The following is a 13,659-nucleotide window of genomic DNA, read 5'->3' as shown; positions in this document are numbered from 1 at the left end:
TCCTTTGACCTCATGGCTTTGTTTTTGCTCGGAAATACACTGTCAACTGTGGGACCTTATATAGAAAGGTGTGTGCCTTTCCAAATCATTTCCAATTAATTGAATTTACCACAGGTGGACACCAATCAAGTTGTAAAAACATCAAGGATTATCAATTGAAACAGGATGCATCTGAGCTCAATTTCGAGTGTCATAGCAAAGGGTCTGAGTACTTATGTAAATAATATGTATGTCTGTTTTTACTTTTTATAAATTAGCAAATATTTCTAAAAACCTGTTTTTGCTTTTCATTGTGGGGTGGTGTGTGTAGATTGATGAGGATGTTTTATTTATTTCATCCATTTTAGAATAAGGCTGTCACGTAACAAAATGTGGAAAAAGTCAAGGCGTCTGAATACTTTCGGAAGGCACTGTAGATGGGGAAGGAAGAGGTTAGATAGGAGGAGAGGCAGAGCAGGTATGGAGAGGTCGGGGACAAGCAGAAAGGGAGGGATACAGGGGAGAGAAGGGAGGGAGGTAAGGAGGGGAGGGAGGGAGAGGGTATTTTCTCCTTGATTAAAGGGCAGAACAAAGGCAGGCCAGGACTGTCTGATCCACTAGATAAAGAAAGCTCTTCAGCTGGATAGATAAGGGGGAAAAGAGGAGAAGATAGGAGATGCCACTGAGGCCAGATCAGTGGACTGGTGCTGACCAACCAGTATAGAGAACCTACACCTCTATATTTCTACTGCTTGAGTTCTGGCACCTCTAAGATAAAAACCCTGGTACAGTAAAAAAGAACCCCTTCAAGAACTGACCAAGTATATAGGACAGAACCACAAACACAGGTCTGTATGTTAGTATTCAGCATGGCTTTATTATCCCCGTGGGAACATTTTGGTTGTGGCTCTGTGTATACATAAAAACACACAATAAAGCATAGAAAAGGACATATACAGACAATAAATACAGGTAGAAAAGTGCATGAGTGATCAATGACTCATCTGTACACTATATACATCAGTACACTCTGTCAACTTCAATGTTAGCTGTAAAGCCTCTCTAAAAGTCAATATAAATAAAAACAACATCACCAGCACATTGGCAAGTTCATGTATTTATATTTTCAATGATTACATCTAGGGTTAAGTGTTTGGGGTCAAGGGTTAAGTGTTAGGGGTCATGAAACAGACACAGAGGGCGGTACGAGGTACTCACTGTCGTCCGTGGTCTCATACTCGTATTTGGGGCTGTAGGCGCTGTGTCCAGCGGAGGTGCGTGTTCTCAGGCTGAAGACGTAGCAGGTGGAGGGCTTTAACCCTGTGATGATTACACTGGGGGCTTTGGTCCGCGTCGATGAGTAGCTCAACTCCTCATGTTCCTTCTCGTAGTACTTGACCTCATAGTCGACCACCAGGAGGGATGTCTGTTCTGGCTCCAGCCACGACAGGGCAATGCTGTTCTGAGATGCCCAGTCCTTCTTCAGCACGCCCACCATAAAGGGACCTGGAGGAACCAATCAGAGAGAATGTTAAAGGTCAGGTGTTCAACTACTAACATCAAATCAAATTTTATTGGTCACATACACGTGTTTAGCAGATGTTATTGTGGGTGTAGCGAAATGCTTGTGCTTCTAGTTCCAACAAGTGCAGCAATATCTAACAAGTAATATCTAACAATTCCACAACATATACCCAATACAGACAAATCTAAGTAAGGAATGGAATTAAGAATATATAAATATATGTCCCCAAAAAATTCTGGGCTAAAACAATGTAAGGAATACTACATTAAAAAAAAAATACTGCAAAGTTTCCTAAGAACTAGAAGCAAGGCAGTCCTCTCTGTCGGTGCCATCGTTCTATTTAATCTGAGTAGTGATGGAAGGCTGACACCAGCTTCTGATTATATGCTTCATCATTTCACAGGAAAGGCTTTGCTTTCCTAGAGATAAGCCTGGAGCATCCAATTATCTTAATATCAAATTATTAGGGGTTTTACGGTCATAATAGCATCTATGGATCCTCCAGTACAACAGGTCTACATGGGAGATTGGTTAGTTAGCTGTGTTGATATAAATCATATTAGTCGTGTGTTGATTACATTAGTGCTGAGTAAATATTGGCCCAGGGCTTGACTACAGCCACCGGCAGGTGATATCAGCCTCTCACTAATTAATATCCTATTAACTCAACGTGGTAAACAGTTCGCTAAGATTTATCTACATAAATATCGGTGTTATTAAAACCTTTCAAAATAGATGGTGAACACTTAATTTTAGGGATGTCAAACTGTACTGTGTAACGGCCAAGGTAGGGGGTATGTTATGACGGCAAGAGGATTTCAACTAGGTGCAGGATTTATTGGAAAAAAGTAGCAGAGAGTAATCATCAATCATTAGAAGAAAGACACTTTAAGTGGCTTTAGTCAGCCCTGACTTGACATAGAATACCATACACACCTTGTCCCCTCCTTCTCATCCTAAAAGCTGAAACCAACTGATTTAGATACCCTATGTTGCGGGAAGCCAGTGGAATATACTATCCCCATTTATAAACAAATGGGTCAGGATGGCCTTAATAGCATGCTATCGCCCACATTTCTCTTACATTACCATGCTGGCACAAAATGACTCAATACAGGAATGTGGGCCTGAAAAATGACAACAAGTAAATATCAGTAAAGGAAAACAGGACAATAAACACTATTATGAGAATTACAAACTCTTCTCAAAACTGAACTAACCCGTATCCACAGAGTGATGATTAAAACTTCTATGTTTATTTCAGCTCCATCAGTAACTGGACTGACGGATGTTTCCTACAGTCAAATCACCTTCGTGTCGAGGCTGCATTTCCAGCAGGCAGTTTAGTGCTGTGAGCTTAAACTAATTCTGCCTCCTGATCTATTTCAATGCTTGGTTTGTTCTTAATAATGAAGAACATAATAGCCTTTCAGGCTAGTAAGGCTTCCCAAATGTAAGCTAAAATTGAACAACAACATAATATCATGGCTGATTGAAATTAGCTGATTTATTTTGCATAATGAGTCAGCTGAAAGGGCACTTCATTCTCTCTCACACACACACACACACACACACACACACACACACACACACACACACACACACACACACACACACACACACACACACACACACACAGACACAGACACAGACACACACACACACACACACACACACACACACACAAAATAATTATCATAACATCCACAGAAACACATACACAAAGCTGACAACTTATTATGGTACACATTACTTTACATAGTAGGCTACATGTCACATCATTAATGTTTCATTATGTGTGCGTTTGTACTTGCGTGTGTATGTTGTTATTTTTGTCCCTGGAAATACCCCATTCATCACCGACAAATCTGTAGATAAATAACATCTAAGTGAGCAGATGACCCTGTCCACACTAGTGTTGCACGGTATACCGTACCACGGTATGATACCAACATTTTTGAATACCGTAGTACCGTTTCATATGATTCTACCAACATTTTAGAATACCGTAGTACCGTTTCATATGACACTACCAACATTTTAGAATACCGTAGTACCGTTTCATATGATACTACCAACATTTTAGAATACCGTAGTACCGTTTCATATGATTCTACCAACATTTTAGAATACCGTAGTACCGTTTCATATGATTCTACCAACATTTTAGAATACCGTAGTACCGTTTCATATGATACTACCAACATTTTAGAATACCGTAGTACCGTTTCATATGATACTACCAACATTTTAGAATACCGTAGTACCGTTTCATATGATTCTACCAACATTTTAGAATACCGTAGTACCGTTTCATATGATTCGACCAACATTTTAGAATACCGTAGTACCGTTTCATATGATTCTACCAACATTTTAGAATACCGTAGTACCGTTTCATATGATTCTACCAACATTTTAGAATACCGTAGTACCGTTTCATATGATTCTACCAACATTTTAGAATACCGTAGTACCGTTTCATATGATTCTACCAACATTTTAGAATACCGTAGTACCGTTTCATATGATACTACCAACATTTTAGAATACCGTAGTACCGTTTCATATGATACTACCAACATTTTAGAATACCGTAGTACCGTTTCATATGATTCTACCAACATTTTAATATACCGTAGTACCGTTTCATATGATTCTACCAACATTTTAGAATACCGTAATACCGTTTCATATGATACTACCAACATTTTAGAATACCGTAGTACCGTTTCATATGATACTACCAACATTTTAGAATACCGTAGTACCGTTTCATATGATTCTACCAACATTTTAGAATACCGTAGTACCGTTTCATATGATTCTACCAACATTTTAATATACCGTAGTACCGTTTCATATGATTCTACCAACATTTTAGAATACCGTAGTACCGTTTCATATGATTCTACCAACATTTTAGAATACCGTAGTACCGTTTCATATGATTCTACCAACATTTTAGAATACCGTAGTACCGTTTCATATGATTCTACCAACATTTTAATATACCGTAGTACCATTTCATATGATTCTACCAACATTTTAGAATACCGTAGTACCGTTTCATATGATTCTACCAACATTTTAGAATACCGTAGTACCGTTTCATATGATTCTACCAACATTTTAGAATACCGTAGTACCGTTTCACATGATTCTACCAACATTTTAATATACCGTAGTACCGTTTCATATGATTCTACCAACATTTTAGAATACCGTAGTACCGTTTCATATGATTCTACCAACATTTTAGAATACCGTAGTACCGTTTCATATGATTCTACCAACATTTTAGAATACCGTAGTACCATTTCATATGATTCTACCAACATTTTAGAATACCGTAGTACCGTTTCATATGATTCTACCAACATGTTAGAATACCGTAGTACCGTTTCATATGATTCTACCAACATTTTAATATACCGTAGTACCGTTTCATATGATTCTACCAACATTTTAATATACCGTAGTACCGTTTCATATGATTCTACCAACATTTTAGAATACCGTAGTACCGTTTCATATGATTCTACCAACATTTTAATATACCGTAGTACCGTTTCATATGATACTACCAACATTTTAGAATACCGTAGTACCGTTTCATATGATTCTACCAACATTTTAGAATACCGTAGTACCGTTTCATATGATACTACCAACATTTTAGAATACCGTAGTACCGTTTCATATGATTCTACCAACATTTTAGAATACCGTAGTACCATTTCATATGATTCTACCAACATTTTAGAATACCGTAGTACCGTTTCATATGATTCTACCAACATTTTAGAATACCGTAGTACCGTTTCATATGATTCTACCAACATTTTAATATACCGTAGTACCGTTTCATATGATTCTACCAACATTTTAATATACCGTAGTACCGTTTCATATGATTCTACCAACATTTTAGAATACCGTAATACCGTTTCATATGATACTACCAACATTTTAGAATACCGTAGTACCGTTTCATATGATACTACCAACATTTTAGAATACCGTAGTACCGTTTCATATGATTCTACCAACATTTTAGAATACCGTAGTACCGTTTCATATGATTCTACCAACATTTTAATATACCGTAGTACCGTTTCATATGATTCTACCAACATTTTAGAATACCGTAGTACCGTTTCATATGATTCTACCAACATTTTAGAATACCGTAGTACCGTTTCATATGATTCTACCAACATTTTAGAATACCGTAGTACCGTTTCATATGATTCTACCAACATTTTAATATACCGTAGTACCATTTCATATGATTCTACCAACATTTTAGAATACCGTAGTACCGTTTCATATGATTCTACCAACATTTTAGAATACCGTAGTACCGTTTCATATGATTCTACCAACATTTTAGAATACCGTAGTACCGTTTCATATGATTCTACCAACATTTTAATATACCGTAGTACCGTTTCATATGATTCTACCAACATTTTAGAATACCGTAGTACCGTTTCATATGATTCTACCAACATTTTAATATACCGTAGTACCGTTTCATATGATACTACCAACATTTTAGAATACCGTAGTACCGTTTCATATGATTCTACCAACATTTTAGAATACCGTAGTACCATTTCATATGATTCTACCAACATTTTAGAATACCGTAGTACCGTTTCATATGATTCTACCAACATGTTAGAATACCGTAGTACCGTTTCATATGATTCTACCAACATTTTAATATACCGTAGTACCGTTTCATATGATTCTACCAACATTTTAATATACCGTAGTACCGTTTCATATGATTCTACCAACATTTTAGAATACCGTAGTACCGTTTCATATGATTCTACCAACATTTTAATATACCGTAGTACCGTTTCATATGATACTACCAACATTTTAGAATACCGTAGTACCGTTTCATATGATTCTACCAACATTTTAGAATACCGTAGTACCGTTTCATATGATACTACCAACATTTTAGAATACCGTAGTACCGTTTCATATGATTCTACCAACATTTTAGAATACCGTAGTACCGTTTCATATACTACCAACATTTTAGAATACCGTAGTACCGTTTCATATGATACTACCAACATTTTAGAATACCGTAGTACCGTTTCATATGATACTACCAACATTTTAGAATACCGTAGTACCGTTTTATATGATTCTACCAACATTTTAGAATACCGTAGTACCGTTTCATATGATACTACCAACATTTTAGAATACCGTAGTACCGTTTCATATGATTCTACCAACATTTTAGAATACCGTAGTACCGTTTCATATGATACTACCAACATTTTAATATACCGTAGTACCGTTTCATATGATTTTATTTCACCTTTATTTAACTAAGCACATATCAGGTGTGGCAGCTGTAAATCAGCCAACCGTATCCCATACCAGCCCTCACTCACCTGCTTCTCTCCGTCTGCTCCTCATGCACATCTATTCCTCTGTCAGTTGTTAAATAGAATTTAGCCTTGATTGCGAGCGAGGATGGAGACCCTGATCAGTCTTCTGTTGTTACATTGGAACATTGCACAGAGTGAGCAAAGTTGATAGATTGTATATCATTTCATCCCAGATATAACAAAGAGCACAGGCCAGTCTGAGTATAGGTGTTCGCTATCATGCAGCAGTGCCAAAGAGGACAAACGTAGGTATGCTTGTAGCTTTACAGCCAAGACAAGGGCTTGTCTCTAGCTCAAACGGCTAAAAAATATCACTCCTATAACTGGAGCTACCTTTTTTTTCTTCCTGCACGATTTGGAGTGTATTTGATGGGTCATGGGCCGTTTTAAACTATTCCCAGCTGGCTAATTATTGGTTTGATAACAAACAACGTTGTTCAGTCATGTTACCTAGCTAGCTAACAACCTGGTAACTTGACAGTTGGTTTAGGCACATTTGAATGGCACAGGAAAAGGGTCTGCTACTCATGAGACGTGCTTCAAAGGTAGGATTCATATATACATAACTATATGAACAAAAATATAAACGCAACATGTAAAGTGTAGGTCCCATGTTTCATGAGCTGGAATAAAAGATTGCAGAAATTTTCCATACACACAAAAAGCGTATTTCCCTCAAATGTTGTGCACAAATGTGTTTACATCCCTGTTAGTGAGCATTTATCCTTTGCCAAGATAAACAAGTGTGGAATATCAAGAAGCCGATTAAATAGCATAATCATTACACAGGTGGACCTTGTGCTGGGGACGTGCAGTTTTGTCAGACAACACAATGCTACAGATGTCTCAAGTTTTGAGGGAGCATGCAATTGGCATACTGACTGCAGGTACGTCCACCAGAGCTGTTGCCAGAGAATTTAATGTACATTTTTCTACCATAAATCCGCCTCCAACGTCATTTTAGAGAATTTGGCAGTACGTCTAACCGGCCTCACAACCTCAGACCAAGTGTAACCACACCAGCCCAGGACCTCCACATCCGGCTTCTTCACCTGCGGGATTGTCAGACCAGCCACCAGGGCAGCTGATGAAACTGTGGGTTTGTACAAATGAAGAATTTCTGCACAAACTGTCAAAAACCGTCTCTGGGAAGCTCATCTGCATGCTCATCGTCCTCACCAGGGTCTTGGCCTGACTGCAGTTTGGCGTTGTAACAGACTTCAGTGGACAAATGCTCACTTTCCATGGCCACTGGCACGCTGGATGAATCCCAGTTTCAACTGTACTGGGCAGATCGCAGACAGTGTGTATGGCGTCGTGTGAACAAGCGGTTTGCTGATGTCAACATTGTGAACAGAGTGCCCTTGTCGCGGACGTCGTAGGGAGTGGACCAAGGTGCAGCGTGGTAGGCGTACATTTGCTTTTATTATAAAAAATGACGCCAACAAAACAACAAACGCTAAAACAACCGTGAAGGTAAAGGCTATAGTGCCAACAAACAAAGACAACTTCCCACAAAGACAGGTGGGAAAAAGGGCTACCTAAGTATGGTTCTCAATCAGAGACAACGATAGACAGCTGTCCCTGATTGAGAACCCTACCCGGCCAAAACATAGAAATACAAATAATAGACCCACCCCAACTCACACCCTGACCAAACCAAAATAGAGACATAAAAAGGATATCTAAGGTCAGGGCGTGACGGTACCCCCCCCCCCCCCCCCCCCCCCCCCCCCCCCCCCCCCCAAAGGTGTGGACTCCGGCCGCAAAACCTAAACCTATAGGGGAGGGCCCCGGACTGGGGACCGTCGCTGGAGGCTCCGGACTGGAGACCGTCGCTGGAGGCTCCGGACTGGAGACCGTCGCTGGAGGCTCCGGACTGGAGACCGTCGCTGGAGGCTCCGGACTGGGGACCGTCGCTGGAGGCTCCGGACTGGGGACCGTCGCTGGAGGCTCCGGACTGGGGACCGTCGCTGGAGGCTCCGGACAGGAGGCCTTCGTTGGAGGCTTCGTGCCATGACTCCTCACTGGAGGCTTCGTGCCATGGATCATCACTGGAGGCTTCTTGCCATGGATCAACACTGGAGGCTTCGTGCCATGGATCATCACTGGAGGCTTCGTGCCATGGAACTTCACTGGAGGCTTCTTGCCATGGATCATCACTGGAATGAGGAGATGTATGAGCAGTCTGGTACGTGGAGCTGCCACAGGGCTCACCAGGCTGAGGAGACATACAGGAGGCTTGGTTCTTGGCGGAGGCACCGGATTCACTAGGCTGGGGAGACATACTGGAGGCTTGGTTCTTGGCGCTGGCACAGGATATACTGGGCCGTGGAGGCGCACTGGAGGTCTCGAGCGCAGAGCTGGCACTACCCGTTCTGGCTGGATGCCCACTTCCACCCGGCAAATGCGGGACGCTGGCACAGAGCACACCGGCCTGTGAATGCTCACTCGAGACACCGTGCGCATCACTCCATAACACGGTGCCTGACCAGTCACATGCTCCCCACGGTAAGCACGGGGAGTTGGCTCAGGTCTAAACTTCGACTCCGCCAATCTCCCCATGTGCCCCCCAATTTTTTTGGGGGGGAAATGCATCTCGGGCTTCCATGACCGGGTCTTGTCCTCTGCCATTCTCTCCTCCCCGGTCCAACTCGTCCTCCATGTTGGCGCACGCTGCTTGGTCTTCTTGTGGTGGGTAATTCTGTCACGCTCGCTATCCTCAAACTCACTGTCATAAAACAACCGAGGCGCAGCATGCATGTCGTTCCACATCTTTTAATAGGAGTGAAAAACTTAACCAACAAAACAAACAGGTAAACCGCAAAGAACGTGACGCAACCGAGGTGCACACAAACATACACGGAAAATAATAATTACCCACACATTAGGTGGGAAAAAGGGCTACCTAAGTATGGTTCTCAATCAGAGACAACGAGACAGCTGTCCCTGATTGAGAACCCTACCCGGCCATGTTACGGCTTTCATATTCCTCCTCCTCGGACGAGGAGAGGCGAGAAGGATCGGACCAATACGCGGAGTGGTTAGTGTCCATAATTTATTAGCATTGAACTGAACACTATATGAAGCAAGATAACAAAATGAAAATCAAACCGACAAACAGTCCCGTGTGGCACAACGACTACACGGAAGACAAACACCCACAAAACACACGTGAAACCCAGGCTGCCTAAGTATGATTCTCAATCAGGGACAACGATTGACAGCTGTCTCTGATTGAGAATCATACCAGGCCGAACACAAACATCCCAACATAGTAAATCAAACATAGACAAACCCACCCAACTCACGCCCTGACCAACTAAATAAATACAAGAAAAAGGAAAACAGGTCAGGAACGTGACATAACCCCCCCCTTAAGGTGCGAACTCCGGGCGCACCAGCATAAACTCTAGGGGAGGGTCTGGGTGGGCGTCTGTCCACGGTGGCGGCTCTGGCGCTGGTCGTGGTCCCCACCCCACCATAGTCAAACCCCGCTTCCGTGGCCTCCTCCCAATGGCCACCCTCCATGTCAATCCCACTATACCAAAGGGCAGAACCGGACTGAGGGGCAGCACAGGACTGAGGGGCAGCTCCGGACTGAGGGGCAGCTCCGGACTGAGGGGCAGCTCCGGACTGAGGGGCAGCTCCGGACCGAGGGGCAGCTCCGGACCGAGGGGCAGCTCCGGACCGAGGGGCAGCACCGGACCGAGAGGCAGCACCGGACTGAGGGGCGAATCCTGGCTGGCTGGCTCTGGCGGATCCTGGCTGGACGGCTCTGGCGGATCCTGGCTGGACGGCTCTGGCGGATCCTGGCTGGACGGCTCTGGCGGGTCCTGGCTGGACGGCTCTGGCGGGTCCTGGCTGGACGGCTCTGGCTGGTCCTGGCTGGACGGCTCTGGCTGGACGGCTCTGGCGGGTCCTGGCTGGACGGCTCTGGCTGGTCCTGGCTGGACGGCTCCGGCTGGTCCTGGCTGGACGGCTCTGGCTGGTCCTGGCTGGACGGCTCTGGCTGGTCCTGGCTGGACGGCTCTGGCTGGTCCTGGCTGGACGGCTCTGGCGGATCCTGGCTGGACGGCTCTGGCTGGTCCTGGCTGGACGGCTCTGGGCAGGCAGGCAGCTCAGACAGCGCTGGGAAGGCAGACAGTTCAGACACTGGCTGCGCTGGAGAGGAGGAAGGCTCTGACAGCGCTGGACAGGTGGGAGCAGCTGGAGAGAGAACCCGGAGAGACAGCCTGGTGCGGGGGGCTGCCACCGGAGGACTGGTACGTGGAGGTGGCACCGGGTATACCGGACCGTGAAGGAGGACACGCGCTCTTGAGCACCGAGCCTCCCCAACCCTACCAGGTTGAATGGTCCCCGTAGCCCTGCCAGTGCGGCGAGGTGGAATAGCCCGCACTGGGCTATGCTGGCGAACCGGGGACACCATCTGTAAGGCTGGTGCCATGTACGCCGGCCCGAGGAGACGTACTGGAGGCCAGATATGTTGGGCCGGCTTCATGGCACCCGGCTCGATGCCCAACCTAGCCCTACCAGTGCGGCGAGGTGGAATAGCCCGCACTGGGCTAAGCACGCGTACTGGGGACACCGTGCGCTTTACCGCATAACACGGTGTCTGACCAGTACGACGCACTCTCACTCCACGGTAAGCACGGGGAGTTGGCTCAGGTATCCTACCCGGCTTTGCCACACTCCGCGTGTGCCCCCCCCCAAGAAATGTTTGGGTCTGACTCTCGGGCTCCCAACCGCGTCGCCGCGCTGCCTCCTCATACCAGCGCCTCTCTGCCTTCGCTGCCTCCAACTCCGCCTTGGGACGGCGATATTCCCCTGGCTGAGCCCAGGGTCCTTTGCCGTCCAGAATCTCTTCCCAAGTCCAGGAGTCCTGGTTTTTTTTCCGCTGCTGTTGCCGCCCTTCTCCACTCCGCTTGGTCCTTTGGTGGTGGGTGTTTCTGTTACGGCTTTCATATTCCTCCTCCTCGGACGAGGAGAGGCGAGAAGGATCGGACCAATACGCGGAGTGGTTAGTGTCCATAATTTATTAGCATTGAACTGAACACTATATGAAGCAAGATAACAAAATGAAAATCAAACCGACAAACAGTCCCGTGTGGCACAACGACTACACGGAAGACAAACACCCACAAAACACACGTGAAACCCAGGCTGCCTAAGTATGATTCTCAATCAGGGACAACGATTGACAGCTGTCTCTGATTGAGAATCATACCCGGCCGAACACAAACATCCCAACATAGAAAATCAAACATAGACAAACCCACCCAACTCACGCTCTGACCAACTAAATAAATACAAGAAAAAGGAAAACAGGTCAGGAACGTGACAGGCCAAAACATAGAAATACAAATAATAGAACATAGAATACCCACCCCAACTCACACCCTGACCAAACCAAAATAGAGACATAAAAAAGATCTCTAAGGTCAGGGCGTGACAGCCCTATGGTAGCTGTGGAGTTATGGTATGGGCCAGCATAAACTACTGTCAACGAACACAATTGCATTTTATCGCTGGCAATTTGAATGCACAGAGATACCATGACGAGATCCTGAGGCCCATTGTCCTGCAATTCATCTGCCTCCATCACCTCATGTTTCAGCATGATAATGCACAGCGACCATGTCGTAAGGATCTGTACACAATTCCTGGAAGCTGAAAATGTACTAGTTCTTCCATGGCCTGCATTCTCACCAGACATGTCACCCATTGAGCATGTTTGGGATGCTCTGGATCGACGTATTCAGACCCCTTGACTTTTTCCACATTTTGTTACATTACAGTCTTCTGTAAAATGTATTAAATAATTTTTCCCTCGTCACTCTACACACAACACCCCATAATGACTAGGCGAAAACAGGTTTTTATAAATTATTAACACATTTATTTATAAATAAAAACCGAAATACCTTATTTAAATACGTATTCAGCTTTTTTGCTATGATATGCGAAATTGAGCTCAGTTGCATTCTGTTCCAATTGATCATCATTGAGATGTTTCTACAACTTGATTGGAGTCCACCTGTGGTAAATTCAATTGATTGGACATGATTTGGAAAGGCACACACCTTTCTATAGAAGTTCCCACAGTTGACAGTGCATGTCAGAGCAAAAACCAAGCCATGAGGTCAAAGGAATTGTCCGTAGAGGTCTGAAAAATGATTGTGTCAAGGCACAGATCTGGGGAAGGGTACTGAGAAATTTCTACAGCATTGAAGCTCCACAAGAACACAGTGGCCTTCAAAACTGCCAAACTGAGCAATTGGGGAAGAAGGGCCTTGGTCAGGGAGGTGACCAAGAACCCGATTGTCACTCTGACAGAGCTCCAGAGTTCCTCTGTGGAGATGGGAGAACTTTCCAGAAGGACAACCATCTCGGCAGAACTCCACCAATCAGGGCTTTATGGTAGAGTGGCCAGACGGAAGCCACTCCTCAGTAAATGGCACATGACAGCCAGCTTGGAGTTTGCCAAAAGGCACCTAAAGACTCTCAGACCATGAGAAACAAGATTCTCTGGTCTGATGAAACCAAGATTGAACTCTTTGGCCAGAATGCCAAGAGTCACGTCTGGAGGAAACCTGGCACCATCCCTACGGTGAAGCATGGTGGTGGCAGCATCATGCTGTGAGGATGTTTTTCAGAGGCAGGGAATGGGAGACTAGTCAGAATCGAGAGAAAGCTGAACAGAGCAAAATACAGAGAGATCCTTGATGA

At 44.3% G+C, this 13,659-nt stretch overlaps 1 protein-coding gene across 2 annotated transcripts in view; it reads right to left on the bottom strand.

Moving 5' to 3' along the window:
- Positions 1 to 13,659, bottom strand: part of LOC120063772 (ephrin type-A receptor 6-like) — a 236,441-nt gene that overhangs the window by 30,552 nt on the left and 192,230 nt on the right. For both annotated transcript variants that reach the window (XM_039014064.1, XM_039014065.1), the window contains exon 7: positions 1,198 to 1,485. In XM_039014064.1, the coding sequence (XP_038869992.1) occupies positions 1,198 to 1,485 (288 nt within the window). The remainder of the gene's footprint in view (positions 1 to 1,197; positions 1,486 to 13,659) is intronic.

The sequence above is a fragment of the Salvelinus namaycush genome, chromosome 19 (assembly GCF_016432855.1).
Source record: "Salvelinus namaycush isolate Seneca chromosome 19, SaNama_1.0, whole genome shotgun sequence".
Taxonomy (NCBI): domain Eukaryota; kingdom Metazoa; phylum Chordata; class Actinopteri; order Salmoniformes; family Salmonidae; genus Salvelinus; species Salvelinus namaycush.
This window is presented reverse-complemented; position numbering and strand designations above follow the sequence as displayed.